Source organism: Akebia trifoliata, chromosome 8 (assembly GCF_017979445.1).
Source record: "Akebia trifoliata isolate Shusen 1 chromosome 8, ASM1797944v1, whole genome shotgun sequence".
NCBI lineage: Eukaryota > Viridiplantae > Streptophyta > Magnoliopsida > Ranunculales > Lardizabalaceae > Akebia > Akebia trifoliata.
In genome coordinates this window covers 49,067,507-49,094,997 of record NC_141382.1, presented here as the reverse complement: position 1 = coordinate 49,094,997, position 27,491 = coordinate 49,067,507, and the positions used below count along the sequence as shown (strand labels likewise).

At 34.6% G+C, this 27,491-nt stretch overlaps 1 protein-coding gene and 1 pseudogene across 2 annotated transcripts; both read right to left on the bottom strand.

Moving 5' to 3' along the window:
• Positions 1-12,114: 12,114 nt before the first annotated feature.
• LOC147397452 (uncharacterized) lies at positions 12,115-20,357 on the bottom strand (annotated as a pseudogene). Its single transcript, XR_015180242.1, has 4 exons — positions 19,935-20,357; positions 14,935-18,181; positions 13,528-14,868; positions 12,115-12,590 (listed from the first exon to the last, which is right to left on the bottom strand). The product of XR_015180242.1 is annotated as an uncharacterized LOC147397452 (transcript).
• A 199-nt stretch (positions 20,358-20,556) lies between these two features.
• LOC147397451 (RNA-binding (RRM/RBD/RNP motifs) family protein) lies at positions 20,557-26,973 on the bottom strand. Its single transcript, XM_086449137.1, has 9 exons — positions 26,776-26,973; positions 26,494-26,673; positions 26,338-26,413; positions 23,853-23,979; positions 23,577-23,691; positions 21,708-21,799; positions 21,467-21,536; positions 21,214-21,296; positions 20,557-21,067 (listed from the first exon to the last, which is right to left on the bottom strand). Exons 1-9 carry the CDS (start codon positions 26,881-26,883, stop codon positions 20,968-20,970), a joined length of 951 nt encoding a protein of 316 aa, XP_086305263.1. The 5' UTR covers positions 26,884-26,973; the 3' UTR covers positions 20,557-20,967.
• Between the last annotated feature and the right edge of the window lie 518 nt (positions 26,974-27,491).

Genomic DNA, 27,491 nt, shown 5'->3' with positions numbered 1-27,491 from the left:
CATGGTTAGAGGATGACGATCCCTCGATGCTATTATACTCGTTTAACACTTTATTCAAATTATGTTGAACATGTCATTGTGAATAATACCATAACATGAGTTAAAGTCAACTAATTCCAAATCAAGATAAGATTTTGGCATCATTTAGGGAAACTGCCAATTTAATGTAACACCTCTTTTATTAGCAAAGTATGCACCACTGATACTAAAGCACAAGTTTCAAATTAACAATAATAATAGGTTTAACTCACAAGTGAGCGTAGTAGTCAGGACCTCCTTTCAAAAAGGGAGATGTCTAAGTTCAAACCCCCCTCGTTATCCCAGCTTATCTGATATATGTTCTTTGTATCCGAGGAATTTGCGTGAGATGTGATGCTCTAAAAAGCCAGTTGCATGCCTCACCCTTGGCCTAGTCAAGCTTACAGGTCCAAACATCCCCATCATAGAATAAAAATAATATCAATAATAGATTTTCTCGACTTACTGTGATCAATTGAGCTATAAATTAAGATACCTCTCTACATTCTTTAAAAATAAATAAATAAGCGTTAGACTCTCTACCACTTGGTTGTCAATAGTAAATGGAGGTAAGACTAGACCCACTTGTATTAAAAGATGTATTGAAATTGTTTGATTTTTATAAGGGAAGCAAATAAAAGAGGTGTATAATAGATTTTTTTTTTTTTTTTTTTTTTTTTTAAGGTGGGATTGTGCAAGGCTTGGTCTCCTTCCCTCCTCTTCTAGACTTCTCCCAAAGATAGATTCCAAGGTGCTTTTTCTAGCTTTATTCTTCTAGAATGTAGTCTACCCTAAGATAATTTCAACCTTTTCACATAGAATATGATTGGTCACCACTATCAAACATGATTTCAACCTTTTCTTTTAAATTGCTATAATAAGATCACTTGCCATATTTAATATCAAGCCTTTCTCAATGAAAAGATGAAGACAGGAAAAGCTTTTTTTATCTAGGGTGTTTTACACATATGGCATAACTCTTTACATTTCAGTGAAATTTTCATTATGCAACTCTAAGATATATGTTGTGGGGAAGTGTAACAAGATTAAAGAGAAATAACAAAAATAAACACATAAGATTTATGTGATTTGACGAATTACCTATATTCATAGAGAGAAGTAGAAAAATTCACTATCAATGATAAAAATTATAGACTCTCTATCTATAGTTGCAAGAAATCTCACAAAGCAAAAACACATAAGAAATCCTACTAAAAATACAATATATACTAAAAAAAATATTCGCTTTTGATATTAATATACATATCAAGAAAGGTCTCTTTTGATACTACCTTACCACTTGAAGCCCAAGCTCAATAACAATACTAGACATCTTATAACAATATTAATATACAATGACCTAAATACTCTCAACCTTCAACTTCTAGCCAAAAAACTATTTATTTTTCTCTCCATATTAGGAATATCGATTAAAAAAAGAACCTAATCTATAAATTTTACATTCTATCTCAAGGTTGAAAAGCTTGAAGATGGTTTTAGGAAGAAAAATGAAGGATTTTTTACAAACGTCATTTTCCAAAGGTCTTCTAAAGTATACTGAGTCAAGGATTGTATGTCATCAATTTGAAAACAGAGAGGGGCATCTCTAATATACGCAAAAACAAGGAGGGGTGATGTCTAAATAACCCTTTGTTTATTTTAAAAAATAAACACCACCCTTAAGCAAGCCAGGAAAGATGAATGTAAATAACAAATTAAACTCATTGCGTTGCACCCACGCCAACTTGGTAGAAAACAAACCGCATATAAGCAGTGATGGTTGATTGGGTAGTCTGTGATCACTAAAGTCAAGCTTCAGTAAAATTACAAATGTATTATTATATGTTAATTTTTAATTTTCAAAGATTCAGGAAAATTTGTATTTAATTTTAAATATAAATTGTCACAAACAAATATCAAATTTGAATTTATTTTATTTTTGGGATATTTACGAAAAAGTGATCAACTTTTGATGAATTTACAATTCTAGCTCACTGGTTATTTTAATTATCAAAATGTAAACAGTAACAAATTCGGAGTTTTAAAGTGAGCAGTCGTAAATTCTTCAAATTCAGCTCACGAATTGATAATTCAACCCTTTTTTCTCTAAATATTATCCTTACCTTTATAATTTTTTACGAATTTTGATTGAAAAAGCTAAACTTTATTATCTTTTAAGATGGAATCTAAAGACAAAAAGGCACCTTTTAGGATTCAAATTTAGCTTGGGGATTATAATGAATTTGTAATAACCAATCAGTGCACCTAATCATTTCAGCCGTTGAATTTGTCACTGGGCTCGAAAAACAAAATGGATAAAGATACAATGGATTTATTTTTTTTTTTTTTAATTTTATTATGCTTATATTTTTTAAAGAATCGTGTTGAAGTGACCTTAAAATTGTACCTCACATCGCACATCCTGATGTAAAAGTGTATAAGAATCATAAATACTTTTTCACCCGTAACTCGCATGGATTGAATGAGTTGTGATGTAGTGCCGTGTCTTTTTTCTATTGTCATACAAGTCTATGTGGCACATTTTGATTAGAGGTTAAACATATTTGGCTGCATACATGACTTGTCAAAAATGATTTGTTTTCTTCAATATGTTTTAACCTCAATATCAAAACATGTCACATAGAGACCATCCCATTCGAGAGGAATGTAACACATTAACTGATGCGGAGTCGATAGATTTATAGCAAATTGAAATAATAAACCTAAGCGAACCAATTGACAATATTGCCCATGGGAAATGGCTTTCAAAACGCAGTACTACGACAGTGTTAAGGTAGGACATAGGCATCTTAGTGTTCATTCCGTCAATTTAGTCACGTCATACGGTTTGTTTTATAATTTAAGTGATATAATTGTCCTAAGGAAATGCCACGTGTCACTTTAAAAATCATGGACTCCTTTTTCTCTCAAGCTTTTTGTTTTCATGTCATGCGGCAATATGTTCACCACTTCTTTTTATTATTGATAAAAATAATGCTGAAGTAACATTATATGAGGGACATTGGTCTGCACAGGAGCATAGGTGTTTTCATTGAGATCTCAATCATATCTCGATGAAAAATAGTTATGATTTTAACACGCATTCACATCAATCGATGTCCCCAATAATATTACTCCAGCACGACTCTATTAATAATCAAACCCAACTTGATATTTTTGGATCGATATATCGATAGTTTTAAAATACTTCTGAGACGACTCGAAAGTCATTGGTGGTGTGATTCATAAAATCAATACAAAATAAATTGGTACATAATCAATACAAAACGAATCCATTGAATTTTGGTTGGATTCAACAAATCAAAACATTTGACTCAACGAACCAAAGAATTAAGTTCAAAAAACCCCACAACTTGATTAGGCAAACCCAATCATTTTTTAATTAGTTCGACGAACCAAACTAATTTCTTTTTTTTTTTTTTTTCCATTGTTCAAATATCTAGATCACTCATAAATATATTGTATAGTTCTTTGGCTCATAGAATCAACTCGAGACAATCGAGTCGAATAGCACGTGTTTTTGAATTCTGAAAAAAGCTTACAAAGTCAACAAGGAGAATCATATTAAATTTCCATTGAATTCCTATGTAGGAAGCCAGGAAACTCTTCATCTAAAACTTTAAGTGATTAAGGTTTGAAATCATTTATTGGGATAGGTTGCGAAATACCGAATCGGAACTATATGGTTGTGGTGTGGGGTACATAAAAATTGACGTAGAAAAAGAAGAAAGGATTGTTGCTTAGGTTGTGTGGCACGAAGAAGAGTGCATGAAGATTAGGGAGGAATTGAAGTCTTCTTCTAGAATTAACGATATTCTTTAAGAAAGAGAAATTCAAATTTGGAGGGCATTTCTAAGAGAGAGAGAGAGAGAAGTGGTGGCAGTTTCGCGGGATCCAATAAGACTGACCCGAACGACGAAAATTTCAAAGTCAGGAATAGAGAAAGAGAGATGAGTCACCAATCTCAAACGCTACGGACAATTTTGTCAATCTTAACGAACCGTACAACTAATTAGTCCGTTTCATCTCAGACATTTTGGATTTACTTACACGTGGATGAGTGCTTACGTCGATTGATTCAAAGGTTCACGTGATCTACAAGGAACCCCTTATATATAACAGATTTACCAGACAGACCTATCTGTTACAATTTTATTACAAAAAATCCCTTACTTTTATAAAGGAACGTTTGGTGGGTAACAAATTTCATAAAGTAAGATTTCCTTCCAGTTCTTAGAACAATTAGGCCTATCGGATAAATCTTTATATTTAAAATTAAGATTCAAGATAACTATAATTGGAATTAGAAGATGGCACGTGCAAATGCACATGTCTCTAAAGAGTTTACTTTATAATTTAAAATATTAGTTGAAGTGTGATTTTGGAAATTTTCATGGTAAAAAAGATATTTTTATAATTTTAAAATCTAATCAATTAGATTTTAGGGATGTATGACTGTAATTTTTTGGATTTGACCAAAATAATCTTCATTATATTAAATTTAAATGTTACCGTGGGGGCATTTATTCGAACTCGAATTTTAGTGTCGAACTACTTCAGATCTACCTTCTCTCGTTATGAGAATAAAGATAAGAAGTTGAAATAATTTTCAATCTAAGATGATATAATAATGGAGTAAAAAAAATAAAAATTAAATCAAATTCCATTGATTATAGATACCACCTACATTAAGAAAGATCAAGAAAAGATCTCAAATATCATAGTGAAAATCTTATGAAATTAAGAAAAAGAAATCTCTTAATAATGAAAAAGGATAACAGTTAAGGATGAAGTCATCAAAATATATTTAAAGACAATCAATTTTCGGAGTAATGGAAATGTCACAAAATCGAAATAGGTTAAAAATCAAAATTATTCAAATTCTCTTTTGACTTCTAGAAAAGAAAAAAAAAATTGAAAAATTTCAAATGACAAAAATTATAGGATTTTAGAATGAAAATACTTGTTCTTAAGATTATCTCTCTTGTCTTTTATTCTTGTATTCGCTCTTTAATTTCTAAAATATAAAAGTTAATATTTAATTAATTTCACCAAATTTCTCACATCTTCTAAAGCACTTTTAGACAACATAAAGCACTTTGCATCTAAAAATTAATTTTTTTTTTAAGAGAGATGTCACACATTTTTAGACCCATGGACACATGAACATTTGGCCCACTTAATTAAATACTTATAATTAGTGATCTACGATCTTTAGCCATCATAAGTATGTGTCTTGGATATATGCATTCTAGTACTTGAATCTAAAGTGTTGCAAATCACCAATCAAATTGATTTTTGTTATTTAGGTTGACCAAAGAAATGGGCATAAAGATCATGTCTTGGTGCACCCAAAACATTGTGCAATCAATAATATTTGAATTCCAATTTGGTCGGTGTTCTAAATCAAGCCTTGACCCATTGTTACAATTAGAACAATAAAAAGGAATAATTCCATTTTCATTTTTTGTGGTTTGGGGCTGACTACTTTATTATGTGTCAAGTGCATCAAATTTTTTTCTTTCTAGCCCCCTCACATTTACCATCAAGGGTTAGCTGAGATGGTAAGGGTGATTGGGTTTACTCCCCAGATCAAACCTTCGAATCTTTATATGTCCTCCATATAAAAAGTGGTTATGTTTAACTACTGAACACGTGCAAGGTGTTAGTATGTGTGACCACTAAAACAATCAAAAAAAGAATGACACCTCATATTTTCCTTCATGTGCCACGTTTCAAACCAGTGGTAACCAAATTTCAATTTGGCAATTATTTCACAGAATTTAATTCTATTAATTATAAGATAACTTTAAAAAAAAATACATATGAACATTAAAGTTTTTCTTCGAGATTATATAAAATATAAATGATGTTTTTTTCTTTTTTTTTCCCCAATATCTTGTCATCTTCAACCTCCCTAAAAATGTTATCTTATCAAAGAATTTGAAAAGTTGAAAAAGATAAAATTCTAAAGTTGAAAGACAAAATGTTTATCATATTTGTCCAATCAACTCATACCTACTTTTATAAAGAGTCGTGATAATCTGACTGAAAAAATCTTATTTGATTTGTACTCGGTTGACGTGGTAAATGTATAGAACCATAGATTTTTTTCATCGAGATACATAAGGAAAAACCTATGATTTATTGTACATTTTTTTTAAAATAATAACAGGATATCTAGATGAATTAGGTCAGTGCCAAGGCATATAGGTCCCTCCCCCAAGCACATGCAACATTCTCATAACACACACACACACACACAGGTAAGCGAGGAAGAGCCCTTGCGGGGATGGCCTCGAGGAAATATAGCTCATAGTGTGTATCAAACACACAACCTACAGACTCTTACGATTCTGTGCATTTGCCATGTCATCTGAGTATAGACTGTGTATGTTTTTTTTTTTTTTTTTTGAATCATTTTGTCATTAGTTTGTTTGTAAAATTTAGCAAATTTTGTGATTATGGTGATCACTAGGAATCTATATTTTCTCTCCCATTCATTCATCTTGAACTACATTTGAGATTCTCCTTTAAATAAATGGTTGAGATGGAAGAATATTCCTAGATATTCTTTTTTTTTTAAAACATCTCTAGAAAATTGATATTGATCCCAATCAATAAAATTGATGATTTCTATTTATTATTGGATCTTTGCTGCATTGATAAAAATCATCATTGAGAATAATCCATTTTGATAGGGAAGATCAAATGAGTGACCACGTGGCAAATTTTGGTTAAATTTATAGTTTCACATAGAAAATAGGACCGCATCAACAATTTGCTTTAACAAATCATTTCTAAGATGGAATTGAGTTCATCAGTAGTTTCCTTGACATTTCCGTTGACAAAAAGAGCGTAGATTTTTGGGTCAAAGTCAAACACGATTTCCATTTTTCTTCCCAATTGACCCGTTAAACCAACTTACTTACCTGCCCATCAAAAGTCTGAGATAGTCAATTTTCTTTTGTATAGCTAGAATATCTTTTAAGCACGTGGGTTATTTCCGTGGGATCAACATGGATTCGAAATAATAATCATAGAATAATGATTTTTGACCCCTCCACACGACAACGCCTCCATACACTCTAAGCATACACTCTATGACGTGGCATGTGCTAAAATCATAAATTATTTCCTCGGGATACACATGACACACATTTATGAGGATGTAAAGTTTTATATCCCGAGGGTAAGTGTATTGTATGTGTGTGTGTGTGTATGTCAAAGGGGGTGTAAAAAAATCATGACTCAATAATAGTATTAGGGTTGCAACTTGGGCGGGTTGGCCTAGTTTCTCAACCCTATTAATGGGTGAACCTGGGCAAAGTTATGTAAAACATGAGTGGAGGATTAAAATAATTCAACCCAACCTGATCTCTAATTGAGGTTTTGAGCAACCCAGCTCATACTGAACCTAAGGTTAATAATATATGAATATTTTTGTATCAATTTCATACTTTTTAAGTGTTCTCAAATATTTCTAATTTAATATATAAAATTAGGTTTGTTTAATGAGTCCAATCTGCACAACTCATCCACAACTACTTAATTCGGGCTAACTCGAACTCGACTAGACTTTAGAAGATTAAGCTTGGATTGAGTTGGATTAATGAGCTCAAGCTCAATGCTCGAGTTGAGGTTTCTGTCACTTGAGTTGAGCCTGGGTCTAGCCTCCAACTTACCCTGTTTGCAACTCTAATTTGAATCTTCAATTTTTTTTACCTAATTTTCTTGAGGGATTATAAAAATTGGAATTTATGCATGATTAATATTTTCCTAATTATTTTAAAAACTATTTTAAAAAATTCAAATGAATATTTTAATTTATATCATATTTTATCATTTAATATATCATAAAAGGTTTTTTTTATTTAAAATATTAAGAAAGATGATTTTGAAGATAACATTTTGGAAGGATAACATATTCTATGTTCTTAATTGCAGGCCATCGATTAAACATCAACTTAGCTTCGATTTTGAAATTTTGTTATTCGTTATATCCAAAGTCAACTTCATTCATAACTTCTACATGCGTTGGAAGTATGTTGAAATAGAGAGCTTCTCCTCTTTTAGGTTTCCAATCTCTTTCTTTAAGAGACGGAATCTACAAGCGTTCTTCATCACAAACAATCTTGCAAATGTGTACTTCATGATTTTCATAAATCATAGTTTTAGTTTTTCAATTTCCTGAGAAATGAGAAAGGAATTTCATGGCCTATCTGTTGACAATAAATTTTACAAATCTATTTCGAGATTTATGAAATGAGATCGCAAATAATTTTATATTGATTTTGATAAAAAGGAGATACAGATCTCAGCGTTTTCCTTTGATTATTAGTCAAGTACAAAAATAGTAGTGACACGTGTATAGCTTTATTCTCTTCGGGTTTTGCACATGATCGACTGAGAATGTTGTTTTGACGATAATTTTGTTTGTGTTAAATCTTTTGTAAAGGCTTTTGTAGATTTTTCTTCTTTCCAAATTTCGCGCTTTATTGGTTAAGAAGGATTTCTTGACTTCTGAAGAATGACTTTTGAACTTAATCTTTTATATAAGTTTGTGTATATTTTTTTCTCTCTGGACTTTGCGTTATATCAATTAAGAAAGATTTTTTGACTTCTAAAAAAAGATTTTTGAACTTGATCTTATGTAAAGTTTTGTGTAAATTTTATTCCTTTCGGGCTTCGCGCTTTATTGGTTGAAAAGGATTTGTCAACTTCTAAAGAGTGACTTTTGAGATTGATCTTCTCTTAAATCAAAATCCAAATTTCTCTTAAAGAACCTTGCTTTGTCTCTCGATAAAGACTTGAGAGCTTCTTCTTCTTTAAAGAGAGAACTTCTGTCTTCTGAGAGAAAGTAATCCCCTCTTCCCCCTCAATGAGATAGATTTTGATATTTATAGACTTAGGGTAAAATGGTATTTCCAAATATACCCTCCTATTTAATCGAATTTTACATAATCAGTTTAATTGGTATTTGATTATTGATCCAACCCAGTTTAATGGACTTTGAATTTAATCATGAGTTAACCCGTTTATTGGGTGTATGGGCCTAATACTTAATACGGATCACTTGAATTTACTGAATCATGAGATTTATTTACGAAAACTCAAAACCTAGACTCGTAGGAAGCGCATTCCCAGTTAATGGATTCAATTTGGATGTGAGGCCCATTTATAACTTCATGAATTTTTACTTAAAAAATTTATAAAGACCTCATCAAAATTTTGGTGCCTACACCATCGACTTCCAACAACCTTAAAGTTGCATTAAAATATATCAACCAAAACTTAGCTATATGAGTACAAAATAAAAATTATCCTACATGGCCTTACTTGGTAAGGCCATGGAGATCTTTCACGTTTATTTGTGAGTGACCGACAAACTTTTACTGTGGATGTTTCCTGGGCATACCAAGTTGGGTCCAAGATAAATGGCCTTAGATCCTATCTCTAGTACAATATAAATAATAGGTTAAAATGAATCCTATGTAATCAATCTTAAAAAGACAAAGACAGTCTAATCTATCAATGACCTAACTTAGATTAACATGTCACAATTGTGGCATAGAATGCGATACATTATTATTATTATTATTATTATTATATATATATATATATATATATATATATATATAACAGCGTTATTACGACCCTATTACGACTGACATTGCGACACACCGTTATGTCTTATATGGGGAAAAATGTTTGGAATGGACTGATTTTTGTGAGGATGATCTCTATGATGAGGGGATCATCCTGGCAAAAAATCATCCCATTCCAAAACTTCTAACCCCATCAAAATTGATTTACAAAAATTGGACGGTCTATAATTTCAACAAAAATTGGACGGTCTAGAAGTTTCATAATGAACTGATTTTTGGCAAGGATGATCTCCTCACCGTAGAGATCATCCTCACAAAAAATCTGCCCATTCCAAACATTTTTGCCCATATAAGACAAAACGGTGTGTCGCAATGTGAGTCGTAATAGGGTCGTAAGAACCCGACCCATATATATATATATTGGGAAAGATGTGTTGAATTAAAGTTTTGGTGAGTACTATTCATCAAATATCCAACCTAGCGGTCATGGGTTGGTTAGTTTCCGTTCGTTAAATACTCAACTGTTGGTATTTTGGATTTTAGGAAAGTTGGTTTCCAATTGAAAATTAACAGTTATGTAAATTAGGGTTACAATCATTCTCAATATATTGAAAAGAATAACAATTTTTTAACGCCCCCACCACACAACCATAGATCATTTGCCTAGAATCATAAATATTTTCTTGTGTATCCCGAGGAAAATGATATACGGTTCTATGATGGGGGCGTATGTCAAAGGGGGGAGTGAGATTATCACCGACTCTATTGAAAACTCTCATATCTCATTCCTGAACCATGTAAATCTCGTGTTTCTTAATTATTAGGTTTTTTTCGTCACATATATCATTAGATCTAGTATTCATTTTCACATATGTTAGCATCCTTTACAAAATATATACATATATATATATATATATAGGGAGCGGTTCGGTAGCCCTAAAGTTTGCCAAGTTTTGTGCCAAACATTTTTTGTAAATCACTTTTGATGGGGTTAGAAGTTTTGGAATAGGCTAATTTTTTGTGAGGATGATCTCTACGGTGAAGAGATCATCCTCACAAAAAATCAGCTCATTTTGAAACTTCTAACCCTAATTTACAAGTTGAAGAATCGTGGACCGTCCAATTTTTATAAATCACTTTTGATGGGGTTAGAAGTTTTGGAATATGCTGATTTTTGGTGAGGATGATCTCCACATCACAGAGATCATCCTCACAAAAAATCAGCTCATTCCAAAGCGTCTAACTCATATTTTGAAAAATGTTTGACACCAAACTTGGCAAACTTTAGGGCTGCTGAACCGTCCCCATATATATATGGGTGGCGTTCAAGGGCCAACTTTTTGGCAAAACATTTTTCAAAAATATGGGTTAGAGGTTTTGAAATGGACTGATTTTTGGTGAGGATGATCTCTACGGTAAGGAGATCATCCTCACAAAAATCAGCCCATTCCAAAACTTCTAACCTATGTTTACAAGTTGAAAAATCATGAACCGTCATTTTTTATAAACTGTTTTTGATGGGGTTAGAAGTTTTGGAATGGACTGATTTTTGGTGATGATGATCACCCTCACCAAAAATCAGCCCATCCCAAAACTTCTAACTCATGTTTTGAAAAATGTTTTGCCAAAAAGTTTGCCATTGACCGCTACCCTATATATATATATAGGGTAGCGTTCAATGGCAAACTTTTTGGCAAAACATTTTTCAAATATGAGTTAAAGGTTTTGGAATGGGCTGATTTTTTGTGAGGATGATCTCTACGATGAGGAGATCATCATCACCAAAAATCAGCCCATTCCAAAACTTCTAACCCATCAAAAATGGTTTACAAAAAATGGACGGTCAACGATTTTTCAACTTGTAAACATGGAGCTAGAAGTTTTGGAATGGGCAGATTTTTGGTGATGATGATCTCATCACCGTAGAGATCATCCTCACCAAAAATCAGCCCATTTCAAAACCTCTAACCCATGTCTTGAAAAATGTTTTGCCAAATGTTTGTTGCTGAACATTTCCCATATGTTTTGTTTGGCAAACATTTTCAAGACATGGGTTAGAGGTTTTGGAATGGGCTGATTTTTGAAGAGGATGATCTCTACAATGAGGAGATCATCATCACCAAAAATCAGTCCATTCAAACACTTCGAACCTCATCAAAAATGGTTTTTAAAAAAATGGACGGTCCACGATTTTTCAACTTGTAAACATGGGTTATAAGTTTTGGAATGGGCTGATTTTTGGTGAGAATGATCTCCTCACCGTAGAGATCATCCTCACTAAAAATCAGCTCATTCCAAACCTCTAACCCATGTTTTGCCAAAATGTTTGTTGCTGAACGGGACCATTGATATGGTTATCTGCACACTACCACGTCAATGCAATGTTGAGCAAAGTGTTGAACCAAGTCAGTTCAGCATTTTCCCAATATATTTATTCCATATTTTAGTGCTAACAAAAATTAAAAAAGTAAGGATTTTATGACATTGTGTCATGGTACTTCACAAATAACTTTTAAGAACTTCGTGGTATTTACATAATCCCTCCTTTATTTAGTACATTAATTGAGTTATGCTAATCTATGGATTACAAGCACTATTTATGTTCGATCCTAACTGGGGCCTTGACATCTGTTAGCAGCTTCACTACATCTCTCATCTTTGGTCTCTCTCTTGGCTCCTTTACGGTACATTGCAGGGCCACAAAGAGAACTTTGATCACGTCTTCAATGACTTCTGAATCCATCAATTCCTCCATAAGACTTTGATCAATAACATCATCAATGGCTTCAGAGCTGCTCAAGGTAGAGCACACCCACTTCACTATGTCCATGTCGTCTGGAAATGTAGAATCTAAGGCCTTCTTTCGGGTTATCAGTTCGAGCAAAACTACTCCATAGCTGTACACATCTAATTCCACATTGTTCTTCGTTGCAAATGCAGTCTCTGTCACAGACCAGAATCAATTGTGAACTCTTTCAATGAGAATACGAGAAAATGGACATTGGGCATAATTGAATGGAAGAACATGATTCTTCTAGCCGGGCCCAAATCTTGGGAATAAGGCTTCAATGATGATTATTGTTGAAATTAATGTTTAATTCTAGGATGATTACTACGTTACCCTTCGGATTTATATAGAAACTAGAGTTTGCTCATCCCTTATTATTGAAAAAGGGGGAGAGGAAAGGAAAGACAATAAAGTTGAAGGAGGGGGGGGGGGGGGAAAGCCAATAAAGTGGGGTTGTGTGGATCTCACTACTTTGTCTCAATTTTTATACCCACAAACTGTAGCTGAGTGGGGTCCATTATTCATATAGATGTAAAGATTCACTAATATGGAAACATAATCAATCAAACAATCTAATCTAAACTAACTAATGATCAATGCAAATCTGAATCTTCAGGATATGTGATGAGATGCACCATGGCAATGATGTACTTCATCTCATGCACGTTAATATGATGCATACAACTCTTCTCTATCATCCCCATCTTATCTCTATCAATGGTGATGATGACGATGAAATATTAAAATAATTCCATCAATGAAATGTTTCTTTTTTTTACAGTAGATTGTATTTGATTGATCATAATATCCCTTAGAGAGATGTATGAAGAGTGAAGAGGAGTGGCTTTTTAGCAAATAAGTGAAAGCAATTGGGACATTTACATCTTCTTCCCTCAAAAGCCAAAAGCCAAAGTGGGTGAGGGTAGTTTCGGCTTCTGGCCCGCTTTGGCTTTTGGCTTGTAATGGGAATTGGAAGCCTACTGTACAAAATTTTAGCTCTCAAAAGCGCTTTTGTTTTGATGAGTGGGAAGCTAAAATAAAGTAGCACGAAAAACAACTATAGAAAATTGATGATAGCAGTAATGTGCATACCTGGCGCAATATATCCAATAGTGCCCATGACCGAGACGGAGTTGGTTGAAGCCGAGTACTTATCCATAAGCTTCGCAATGCCAAAATCAGATATATGGGGCTCCATATCTGCATCCAAGAGTATGTTCTTCGGCTTGATATCTCTGTGCACAATAGCAGGATTGCAGTCATGGTGAAGATAGGCTAGTCCTTGGGCTGTTCCCAATGCTATCTTATACCTCACATCCCACTTCAGAACCGACGCTCGATCGACGTCATGAAGAACATCATGAAGGCTACCATTCTTCATATAATTATATAAGATCAACCCATAGTCCTCTTGAAACCAAAATTCTTTCAATCTCACTAGATTCCGATGCCTGATCTGCCCAACAGTCTGGATTTCTCTTCTCATGCTTGCAACCGCATGTTTCTGGCCTGTAAGAGCTAACTTCTTCACCGCATAAAGTTCATCGGAACCCAAGAATGCCTTGTAAACAATTCCATGTGCCCCTTTTCCTATAACAAATCTTTCATTTAGATTCTCTGTGGCCTCCAATATTTCATTCAGAAGGGAAGGCGAACCTTCGTAACCGAAGTTTTCTACATCTTTTTCAGGTCTACTGCACCTCAGAAATTTGCAGCCCAAAACAAGCAAAAGTAGAACAAAAATAAGTGATGACCCAAGAGCTATCATCACAATCTTTACTCTACTAAGGCGTTTTCGATCACTTGATCGATGATCACAAGGACTCAAATTAATGTTCCCGCCTAAGCTTAAGCCTTCCCCAAGCCTCCTCGGAACACAAAGACCGGGATTATGCAAGAATGAAGACGGAGAGGAGTTTAGAAACTTCAGCATTGCCGTCGTTATTGGACCATTGAAAAGATTATACGAAACATTCACCTCGACTAACGAATGAAGTTCATCAATTGGTGCTAAACTTCCCGTTAGATTGTTACAAGATATGTCCAACCTTAGTAGCATACTCAACTTCCCCAACTCTGAGGGTATTTTGCCTGTTAGTCCGTTACCACTGAGATTCAAACCATATTCTAGGTTCTGCAATGCACCAAGAGATGGTGGGATATAACCTCCGAGTGAATTACCCCCAAGTTGTAGCTCCAAAAGATTTTCAAGGTTCGCCAAGAAATCAGGAATTCCTCCATTGAACTGATTTTCTCTAAGTATCAATGTGGTTAATTTTGTTAAGCTCCTTAGACACAAAGGAATCGAACCATTTAACGAGTTGAACCCAACATCCAATGAATATAGTTTGTTACACTTTGAGATTTGTCGAGGCAACGAACCTTGTAAATGGTTATGGGATAAATCCAATTTCTCCAATTCAACTAGATTTCCTAGTTCTTTGGGTATAATTCCTGTCAACTTGTTCGAAGACAAGTTAATTGAAGATAGATTAGTACAGTTCCCCAAAGTAGATGGAATCATGCCATTTATGTTGTTTCCACTGACGTCGATGAATAACAGGTTAGGGTTCTTTGTGAATTCAGGAAGGAAGCCAGTGAGATTGTTTTGTTTAAGAATCAACCTTTCGAGAGTCGAACAGCTTCCGACACCAGAAGGTATGTTACCTTGAAACTGATTTAGACCCAAATTGAGAAGCTGCAGTCCTTTCCCGAAGCAGAGATTTGATGGAATTTCACCAGAAAAATTATTGTTAGTGAAATCCAACTTCTTTAAACTACTGTTAAGTCCCAAGGATGGTGGAATGACTCCAAAAAACCGATTGTTGAACAAATAAACATTTTCTAAATGATGAAGCTCAGTGATCTCGGAAGGTAGTTCCCCCGAGAGACTATTGTTATAAACACGAAGACTCACAAGGGTAGGAATCGTCCAAATTCCTAATGGAATTTCTCCGGATAAGTAGTTGTTATACAAATGAAGACTCTCTAGTATTCGCAACATCCCCAATTCGCTAGGAATTCTCCCTTCGAGCTGATTATCGTTAAGAAGTAAACTTGTCAAGGACCTACAGTTTCCAATCTTGGGTGGAATTTTCCCGGACAAAAGATTTTCGTTCAGGTAAAGAAGCGAAAGCTCACTTAGTGAGCCAAGGGAAGATGGAATCTGACCCGTTAACCTATTGTTTACGGCCGTAAAGGTTGTTAAACCACTGCAATTTCCCAAGCTTGGCGGAATTTCCCCAATAAAATGATTTTCCGACAAATCTAACCAATACAGATTCTTGAAACTCCCTAAACCCAAAGGGATTCTTCCATGTAAACTATTCGAACTGACATCCAAGACGGCGAGGAGCTCGAGATTATTCAAATTCTCGGGCAAAACATCAACCAATTTATTATCATTCAAAGAAAGTTGTTCCAATTCAGTGCAATTTCCTATAGAAGTAGGAATTGTTCCTGATAACTGATTGTAAGATAACCACAGAGATTTAATTTGGGTCGCGTTTCCTATACTGGATGGGATCGAACCAGTGAGATTATTCGTAGAGAGGTAAATAAATTCCAAAGTTGGAATGTGAAACAAGAAATCGGGAATTTCTCCGGTGAAACTGTTTGTGGAGAGATCCAAGAACTTGAGCCGACTACAATTTGCCAACTCTGGAGGAATCGAACCCGAAAGACTGTTATAGCTAAGATCGATTGTAGTGAGTGATCTTAACTGCCCGATATCCAACCCTAGTTGACCGGAAATCCCATAATTGGACATGTTCACAGAAATTACTCTGTGTTTTTCGTCGCAGTGGATTCCAACCCAGTGACACGGGGTGGAATCGGACGAGTTCCAACTCGATTTGACTGAGTGAGGTAAGGTTAAGTTGTTAAAGAGTGACAGTAGAGCTTCTTTATCTGAACTGAAACCAGATACCACGTAGAGCAAAACAAAAAAGGAAAAGAAGAAGAAGAATGAGGGCAATTTGGGAATAGTATTCATTTTCTCAGATTCTCAAACAACCTACAACAGAAGTGCAGAGTAATTAAATCAGGTGCAGTGGCAGTGCAGAGTTTTTAGGTGGATTGGTGTGAGGAAACTTACCTCTTGAAATGATTCTGAGAGACAAGTCTGTCTTCTTTCATTTTGTTTGAATCCAAGAGATCAACCAAAAGAAACAGAAAGGGTTCGATGGAAATTTGAAATGGAGAGTGGGGTTTTATAGAGATTTTGAAAATTCCTGGACAGAGGCCAACCACCTTTCGCTATCTACAACAATATAACGTCTTTTTTAACTTTCTTGTTCTTGCTCCTGTACTCCAGGGAGTAAAGTACCTACCATAGCCCTGGCTTATTTTTGCTACACGTACTACTCGAAAGTTGGGCCCACTGAGGCAAGAACTGTTTGGGCTTTGGCCTACCCATGGTAGATTACAGTCCAAAAATGATCTTTACTGATGATTTAGATACTTTGGATTTGAGATTGTTTATGATGGGCTTTGTAATTTTTATCTATAAAGTCCATGAAGAAAAATGATTATGATACAATGGCCACAAATCACTAATATAGTTAATTTTTATTGGATTGGTTGGAACAGAGTTGGAGAAAGAGATTATAGGTTATGGAGAAAGAATCTGAGAGAAAATTACCAAGATGGAAAAAAAAAAAAAAAAAGTGGAGTCGAATAGCTAGTTAACACCTTGGAGTACAGAATCCGGGGTCAAAAAGAAATTAGTTGTGAGCGCGTTTAACGTGTTAATTTAGCAAGACTTGTACTAGACCGATGACTTCAAACAGACTTGGAAACTTGACTTGTCTTGACTCTCCTTTTTTTTTCCAATTCTTTTGTCGGGTTGGTAGGGCACGGGGAATCTTTAAAATCTCTAAAAAGATAACCCGCGTCTCTGTTCCTCATGACAAGATTGGATTCGGTCTGGATCCGATTAATACAGTTACATCAAATTGGATCCATTATATAATTTAATTGAATTGGATCCTTACAGGTCCTAAAATCTTGATCCGAACCAGTAAATTAACAGGTGTTTTTAGTGGTAAAAGAATCTATAAGAATGGGTATTATTTTCGACATCAATGATGAAGGTTTCGGTGCTTTTTATCCAACTTGTTTAAGCTGGGAGATAGTGCTATTTCACTATTAGGCTAAGTCACTTTACAAAAGCGAACAGAAACTACTATTTCAGTCTAGGCACTTGGACCATTCATCTGGGTTAAATTTAGAATATGGCCCTTCTTCCCATTCCCTGACCCGGATCCAGATTCTAACGCTTTTAATGGGAGTTTGTTTGGTAGGGCAACAAAGTTGATAGTGGGGCCACCAAATTTACCCCCTCAATGGTCCAAGGGGCGAATGATTAATACATAACAAATTGACCTTTCATTAGTAGTAAGTAATAATAATCCATATAAAATTAGATTATTTCAATATCAATAACAAAATCATCATCAGTAATAAGATATTAAATAAGTTGGTAAAGCTCACGGGGGTTCCACATCTCATAACTTTTCAAAAGATTCTAGCTTTGTTAGTTGATAACTCTTGACACCATGATACAAGTCTTCTTCCATTCACCACTACTTGTGATTCCAACTTTGAAACTTACCACTTGGGCCGTGGGGTGGGGTGGGGCCAAACCAATACACCCGACTCCTTCCTGAACGAAAGGCCCAATTTTTTTTTCCTCCACTTTTTTCTTTTAATGAAGTGTACAAAGGGGTCGTATCCATTTCAGTTTCTGAGAATTAGAATCATATATATTCTTTCAGTTCTGGTTCTTAAGTCAGATTCCAAAACAATCACGAGAATTAAAAAAAAAAAAAAAACAATTTCAAAATCATTATAATTTTTTTTCCCTAAAAATACGTATTATCTATTAAGTATCAACTTAATTATAATTTATTCCACTAAAAACTTTTTTTCAAAAATTAAAATTCATCTGGTTTATAAGTAATAAACTCTGAAGAGATAGCCCGTTTTAAGCACCAATACTTAGTTTATATGAAAAATTGAAGACTATATATAAGTTAATCATAAAATATAGGAAAACCATAAATCATGTAAAAAAATAAATCAGTTTCAGATCCATATTAGATCCAGCTCTAATTGATTCCAATAAAAAAAGGGACTTGTATCGAGATTTTCAATTTCATACCTGGTAAATGGGCACACATTGACATCCCCAAGTGTACGAGGTAAATATATATTTTTAAACAAGACAGAATTTTTTTATAGATTTTGTTTTAGTGGTAATGTCTAATGAGTAATGTGAGGAAACGTATATTAAACAAATATATCATTGAAAGATATTTCCTTTCAAGAAAATATCTTTTAGGATAAAAATTCCTACGAGAATTTTTCTGAGCTTGCACTCAAGCTATAAGTGTTTGAAGTTTCACATTTGGTTTTTTCCTTCTTTTTTTTTTTTTTTTTTTTTTTAAGATACATTTATCATGTCTTTCTATTACTAGAGAATTTATCCACCCAAGAACCTTAAACAATGCCATTACTTAAGCAGCAGGGATCGTGATAGAAATGAGTGGAAAGGGAAGACAGTACCAGTCAAAACCTACAGTACAGAGTGGAAATTTAAAGAACATTTTCCTTAGTATGGTCGTTGAGCCCAAATCATGGTTTTTAAACTCGGTATCGCGTCTCGTCTCGTTCAGCTCCGATACCGAGTCATCTCGGACGAGTTTTCCGATACGTTTGAGACGTCTCACGAGATAACTCGAAAATTTGTACATGATTTGTAAAACTCGGTCAAAAAAATCACTTTGTGAGTTGGTCTCGTTCAGCTCTGATACCGAGTTAACTCGGGCGATACGTCTCGGTCTCGGACGAGTTTAAAAACCATGGCCCAAATGGATTTACCATATTGGCATCCATCTAGATGAAAAACACATATCCAAACAACTAAAACTAAAAATTCAAAAACAATTTCATTGGCCCGGTTACTCCCAAATTTAAAATTACAATTTCAACAGCACCAAAAAAAAAAAAAAAAAAGAAGAATTTTTTTTTTGAAGTACATATAGTTTCGTCATATATAATCTTTTTTTGAAAAGTAAAGTTTCGTCATATATAATGCTGTGGCATCGGATCATTTCTTGGATGCCACAAGGTGAGCTGCTTGCAGCATCAACGACCATTGGTAAGATGTCAGTCTTAAGTTTAAATTACTCTCCTAATAGTCAGATACATTAACCAACTCAATAGATAAGAGAGAGAGAGAGCATTTACCTACCAAAGGGGAGCCAAACCAGGAAAACCATTTCACTACTTATACCAAATGATCAAGAACAAACACACTTTGTCAACGGTGTAAAAGTTTGGCTTAATTACTAATAATAATATCATAATAAACATTTTTTTAGAGTAAAAAACAAAGGGAAACGACAGTGTTAAATCCCACCTTTGTATGGCTGAATGCCCGTCAGAAATTGTTTCAAATAATGAAAGAAACATGGACCTGATTAGATTTAAATTACCTCAGGCTGGAATATAGTATAATGTGGCAAATGTCGCTGTCCACAGGAACCCAATCTTCAAAAAAAATTGCACAGCTCAGAATCATCATCTTTCCGCAAGACGAATCCTGCATAAGAAAAGCAGCATACATTTTCTGACATCCTTCAGCTTATTGTGTAAATGTTGAATATAGCCTGAAGGGTAAATGGAGAAATGTTTGGTTGATGGGATGTGGTTAAACATGATGATGATGATTGCCATGGGTGATGAGGATTATGGAATAATGATATGAAGTTCTAGGTTTTGTTACTTAAAAACTATGTCATGACATGACATGAGAATAGAGAGGAACACCTTCACATGGCATGAAATGAAATCAGATCACACAAGAAAAGGTGAAAATGGTGAGATGTCTTTGAACTGATGCACTCCTATCCCAAATTCTGAAATCAGAATACCAGAGATGTGTCTCCACGAAGTCGGATTCCCTAGAAAGGTGTTTCACAACCTGCAATTCATTTGTATAGGAGTAAACGATCCGAAAAGACTTGTTTCAAATATCAAATCCATGGTTATTGGACAGATCCGTGTCCCTTAGCGAATAAAGCCTTTACTGGGTATATTTCATGCAAAGAGAGCAAGAAGACAATGAACCACTAATATGATGGACAGATCGATCCAAAGTATTATCCTTAATGGTGATTCGAGACACCAACAAGGTAGAATAACTACATAAAATCCCACACACCTACAAACCCATGCACCATTGCTTCCTAATAAATTTAAACAAAAAGTCTCTCCAATATTCATTCATGATGCCAACAGATGCATGTCATTGATATATAATCATTACTCATGGAACATGGCCCCAATGGTAGTTCATGATATCATCATGTGCATTCATTCACACACATAGATGTTGATGATGATGACTTGATGAAGTGGATGCATGCAACGATGGCATGATGCATCCTATCATGTAGTAGTAATGGTCCTGTTTTCCTATTTTCACAATTTCTCACGAGCATAAAGAACAGAGGCCATCCCTTCAAGCTACTGGTATGTTGGCAGTGGAGGAGCTCCATTGGCTTCAGTGGCCCCCACAACAGTGTTGCTAGCATCCTTACGTCTCCCAAACGGGTTTTTCGAGTACGTTATCATAGGTCAAGAAAAACATAGAGCACTCCGAAAATAAAACTAGCAAATGCAAGCGCACTTTAACAAAAATTAAAAAAACTAAAATGGCTAAAAAGAGGAATCTTGTATTTCAAAACCAGATTTTAGATAATCAAAGGATATTGTATTCGCACCCCACCACGTCCAGAGCTAGGAACAACAGCTCCTTGCAGACTCTGATGGACATTCATGGCACTGCTCACTTCCTACATAAATGGCCCAACAGATCACAAGTGCATAAAATATCAGATATGTAAGAGATGGACCACATCAGAAGCATGTCTATAACACCAAAACAAATGCTTAAGGTTAATTTCATCAATGAAGTAACGTAACCTGATCATCTATGAGAATAAATTACATTTATGCTACTTACATCAAATTCAATGAAGCAAACAGTGTTCCTTTCCTGTCTCAAGACCTTCATTTGCTTATAACCAGGTTGTCTGTATAACCAAAGGGTAGAAAATGAAATTAATATACAAGAAAAATGGGAGGGACAAAACAAGAGAGAGACCTAGGTCAATTTAGTTTTTTGAATGAAATGAACGACTCTTAATGGAAATGGAAGTTGTATCACACATGGAAAATGGATAGTTTCAAAGTAAGATTCATACATACTGAAAAGGCCCCTCAGTTCTTCCTCGATTGTGTTCTCCCCAAGATTGCCGATAAAGAGGGTGTTGCAAGGAGGATTATCTTTCATATTCTGCAGGAAAAGAATACAGATCAACAAGTATAGCTTTGCTGAGTCAGAAATTCATCCATCAATACCAAATACACTGCGAAAATGTGAAACATACATTAACAGAACTAGAACAAAAAGAAATATAAATACTTCTTAGTTTTTTTTATTAGTAAACAATTTTATTAGAAGCTATAGAAAGAGAGGAGATCAAATAGATCTACTTATTGCAAAGAGAAGAAAGAAAAAGTACAGACACCCTTACAGTCCTAAACTATAAATATTTCCAAGAAGGCAATGGCAATCTCTAAATATAGAAGGGTGAATTCCACAATTTCTGAGACAATTTAACCATGCGATAATGTGGAACATAGTTTAACACAATGAGAATTAAAATAATTGTAAGAGTTTCCCCAAAGTAATGATACTAAACCCCTCAAAATTAACTATTAAGTTAAGACTCGATTGCACAGTTCTTTAGACAAAGGGTGATGCTTTTTCCCACTCCCATTTTTGCTGCATCCACCCCAACATTTTATTGAACAAAATACCTGAAAAAATGGTCTTCGGTTTTTAATTGAAATGATTAGACTTCTCTTTACTTCATGCAAAGTGAGAAAGCTATTTTTGTCAAAGGAAATGCTTTAAAAATGTTAGGAGACTCAACAAAGTTGGGAATGGAAAAGCCTTTACAAAAATTAACCACAGAAATTTCTTAATATAAGACAATCATATCTGAATAGTCCAAAATATACATGATTTGCAGTTAATTGGTCAATAAATATGGGGGGAAAAAAGTCAAAAGCAAGCAATACAAAGAAATCATGTTAATTATCAAATATATATATATATATAGATATACACAAAGAAATGACGTCTATCAACATTGAAATCCCTGTAGAGCTTAAAAAAGACAATTGCTTATCCCACCCAATGAATTTATCAAATAAATGTTACAAATTGTGTTATCAGTACTTCATGTCATAGAAACCACATAGTTCCAGTAACATACACATATACAACTCGATATATTTGTTTAAGAATGATGAGAAAACAAATGCGAAAGATAAAACAATCAAGCATATTGCACCCACTAAAAGATCTCACGGTTCAGCAAACAATAGAATTACTTCACCCACAATTTACAAGTAAATTGCTATAATAATAACAAAAAGTATATCATAGGGGATTAGAGCCATAGCTTAGTTGGTAGGCATCTTGCAATGCAACTTTGAGGTCATGCAGGTCAAGTACGCATTACCCCCCACCTCAGAAAAAAAATTTGAATTTATCAAATAAATGTTACAAATAGTGTAATTGATACTTCTTTTCATAGAAACCACATAGTTCTAGCAACATACAGATATAGAACTCAATATATTTGTTTAAGAATGAAGAGAAAACAGGTGTGAAAGATAAAACGATCAACCATAATGTAGCCACTAAAAGAACTCGTGGTTCACCAAACAAAAGAATCACTTCTGTCACAATTTATGAATAAACTGTTATTTAAAAAATAAAAATGCATCTTATGGGGGATTAGACACAGCTCAGTTGGTTGACATCTTGCAATGCAACTTTGAGGTCATCCGTATCAAGTACACATTACCCACTCCACCCACCAAATAAATAAATAAATAATAATAATAATAATAAAATGCATATAGTAGAGGTAATGATTAAGCAAGAACAACAAAGCAGAAAACTAAGGAGCGTAGGTTGAGAGAATGAGATGTTGCACAGTCAAACATGCATAAAGTATCAAATTGATATGTAAAGAAAAGTAGACCATCGTCGTTACCTGAACGGGTGCATAACCACTAGGTGCTGGTAAAGGAGCAGGTGAAGGCATTGGTACTGGAGGAACTTGGTAACCTGCATATGGGTCATATGGTGGAGGAGCTGGAGCCATATACCTAAGTCATTCCAATTAAAAATGGTTAACTAGACAAAATGTGCTTGAATCAGAAAACAGTGAAGTTTGAATTAATCTTTGCACTCTCCTGACCCAAATCAAGAATTGTGAATACATGTTTGCAAATCAAAACTTTGCTCAAGCTTCCACATAAATGCATACCCCTGGGGTCCCCAAACAGGTGCAGGTGGGGGGTGGAAAGGAGATGGACTTGGATAACCTGTGTGTGTATAGTCACCAGTTCGCAAGCGCTTACTTTGATCGAATGAACTTGGGTCAGCTACAACACCTATGAATCAAATAAAAACATCATAACGTCAAGTGCATTCCCAACAGATAAACATATAGATTAGTAAGAAAGCAATCCAGTAGCTGAAACTTCAACAATCAGAAGCAGAAAGGTTTAAATTTCATAGTAATCATGTAAAAACTAGAAACAATAAATCACTTGAACCTCCTAGTTTGGGCTGTCAACAGGTTAATTAGGACCAAGCAAATAGGGAACCTGCTTGATCTAGCCCTTCGGAGATTTTAGCGAAAGGAATCGAATATGACAAAGTGGTCAGGTAGAAGCCCACTTGGATGTGGTGTTTAGGTGAGAATATCTAATTGGGAAAAATACTAAAAGAGAGTTAAATATTTTAATATTTACAAAAAGAAATCTATTTTTTCAAAAATTACCAAAAACGAATTAAGTCGTTGGACAGTCTAGCGCTTTAGTAAATCACTGGACTGTCCAGCGTTTTAAATGTAATTATAAAAGAACCCACAAATTAATAAAGGCAACTCACACAATAGCCGGATTTTTTTGTCTTATATGGGTTAAAAGTTTCGGAATGAGCTATTTTTGGTAAGGATGATCTCTATGATGAGGAGATCATCCCACCAAAAATCAGCCCATTCCGAAACTTCTAAACCCATCAAAACTGGTTCACAAAAAAATGGACGATTTACGGTTATTGAACTTGTTTTGATGGGGTCAGAAGTTTCGTGATGGGCTGATTTTTGGTGAGGATGATCTCCTCGTCATAGAGATCACCCTTACCGAAAACCAGCTCATTCTGAAACTTTTAAGCCATATAACACACACAAAAATCGGCTATGGTGTGGGTTGCATTTATTAATTCATGGGATGCTTTTATAATTAACCCCTTAAAGCAAGCTATTAAAACGCTGGACAGTGCAGCGTTTTAACTATTCCAAGGGAATTTTTGGCAATTCAATAAATTTTAACACATTAAAATGCTGGATGGTCCAGAGTTAATAAAACACTGGACAGTCTAGCGACTTAATTTGTTTTTGATAATTTTTGGATATATATATTGTAAATATTGAAATATTTAACCCTCTTTTAGTAATTTTCCCTATCTAGTTTCCACAATAGAGTCGTATTTAGCATGGGGAAGTGTACAAGAGTTAGTTTTTGAGAGGATAGATGGTGTGACTCCTTGTCTCCCAAAGTGCAATTTTCATCACTATACTTTATGTCGTCAATAATGAGTCAACCAAATGACGAGTTTATGATTCGATCTATTGAAGGGTCGTCATAGGATTTCGACTTTAAAAAAAGAATTAATGATTGGGAGGTTGGGGCCCTTTCTCGACTCGTTAAACTAGTCTCATCCATCGCAATCCATTCTAAGGATGAAGACAGTAGGATTTGGAGTATTAATAGGGATGGAACATTTTCTATTAGTTAATTTTGCCATACATTGATCTCAGACCACTCAGAATTTCCTAGTTTTCTAGTATGGGGACCTAAGGTCCGCCAAAAGTAGCTTCTTTATTTGATCTACATGTTCGGGAAGGATACTTACCTTTGATATGATTATGACTAGTGGTAGTATCACCTCAGTGGAATTTTATTTTCTTAGTAAATCCAATTGAGTCTGCAAATCACCTCTTGTTCCATTGCAAAATCACTTGGACAATTCGATAATATTTTCTTGCATTATTCAATCCACACGAGGTCCACCCCAATTCTCGTTCAGCTCTACATAAAGGATGGAAGATGTTGGCTTTGGGACAGAGAGAAAATTTTCTTTTCGTTTTTTTGACGACGGGGAGGGAGAAATGTTCTTTTGGAGTCTTACCCCATTTGCTGTGAATTGGGGTGTTTCAAAAGAAATGAACTCGCAGATAATCGACAATTTTGAGCATTCTATTCATGAGGTCATAATTGGAATGAAAGATGCGGACAACATATAGCTTCATGATGCAAAGTGGTTATCTTCCTTTGACCTATCTTTGCTCTCTTTTATGTGTGTAATGGAGTTTTCCAACGGCCTTTGGCATGAGATCAAACATTTCTTTGTAAAGGATACTTGTGAATAAAATTGAGTCCATCCCTCTTGTCCTCTAAAAAGGTGGATCTAAAGTATATCAATAATTACTTTTAGCAGAAATTAGGCTCATAAAACTATCAAAATAGCATTCAGAAGGTCGGCCACAGGCGCCTTTTCTCTTATACTTCTTCAACATCTATGCCTTATAATCGATCAAGGCATGCGCCTTTGCTGTTTTTTTTAGGGAGGTTCCTTATATAATGTGATTTTCCATAATTTCTTGCTACAAGAAAACTTCAGTTTATCAAAAATGTCAAAAAAAAAAATAATAATAATAATAATAAGTAAATGAAAAAACTCACCTCTTTTAACAAAAAGGTTCTTCTTTGCCAACTCTGTGTGGAGCACGGACTTTGACTCCGCATCGAAAATCAGATCCTAAGAAAATCCCATAAATCAAGAAATTCATCCCAAAAAAAAAACAACAAAATCAAGAGAAATAGACGAAGGTGGCTCACCTGAAGTGCATCTTTGGCAGCCATTGCAAGTTGAGCAGTTGAGAACAAAGCGAAACCCATTGGTTGCTCTCCTTTGAAGTTCACCTGTGAAGCCTCGTAACCTGGCAACCATCTTAGCAGGTTTTGTAGCTCTCTCTCCTTCACATCTTCAGGAAGACCAGATATAAAGATCGTTCGAACCTTGAATTTTAAAGAAGGAAAAAAAAAATAAGGTTCATTGATGAGCTTATTTAGGGCACAAAGGAAAGGAACATCGAACAACATCAATTGAGAGAAAATTACCTCATCTGTGGTGGCACGGTTAGGATTTTCAACGAGGATCGAAGGAGGGGCAGGTGGTGGTGGTGGCGTCCATTGTTGATGATAAGGATGAAACCCTGTACCCGCCATGACTGTAGAACTCTAGGGTTTTTCTTTCTTTCTTCCTTTCTTCGCCTACAAAGTACAAATTTAGACTATTTACGAGTTACGACTTACCACTTACGCGCCTAAATATAGCGAAAATTTTACGAGAATTGATGGGCCGCACTCGGATAGGTTTTTAGGCTTATGGACACTTGAGCGGATATCAATACGTCGTCAATAACGTAATTTATGAGTTTCACTAGCCTTACTAAGTTAATAAAGATTTCACCCTTACTAAGGGTCCTTGGAGTTTGGACTCACCTTGTGGCATTCAAAAAACATGATTGATGCTTCAGGGTTGTTGTCAACATAATTATATGAACTTTGACGACAAAAATAAAAAATAAAAAAATTCACCATTGAATTTCAATTTTAAGTTTGGGAGTTATATGGAAGTTCGATAGTAGTCCATTTTCAAAACCTTGGATCAAGGTCAAAATAATATTTTTTGAAACTCTTTTTCTATCTCAATTTTTTGATAAAACTTAGAGTGTTGTGGTGTTGGATTGTTGATGTGGTTATCCATTTGAGCAAAATGCCGTTTAATAACATTTAAAATCTTAATATTAGAAAAATTATTAAAAAATATATTT

Coding starts and splice junctions, on each gene's coding strand:
- LOC147397451 (XM_086449137.1), bottom strand. CDS start 26,883: ATGGCGGGTACAGGGTTTCATCCTTATCATCAACAATGGACGCCACCA. Junction 23,692..23,852: donor CCTGTTTGGGGACCCCAGGG/GTATGCATTTAT, acceptor GGAATGACTTAG/GTATATGGCTCCAGCTCCTC. Junction 21,068..21,213: donor CGTGGTGGGGTGCGAATACA/ATATCCTTTGAT, acceptor ACCTATGATAAC/GTACTCGAAAAACCCGTTTG.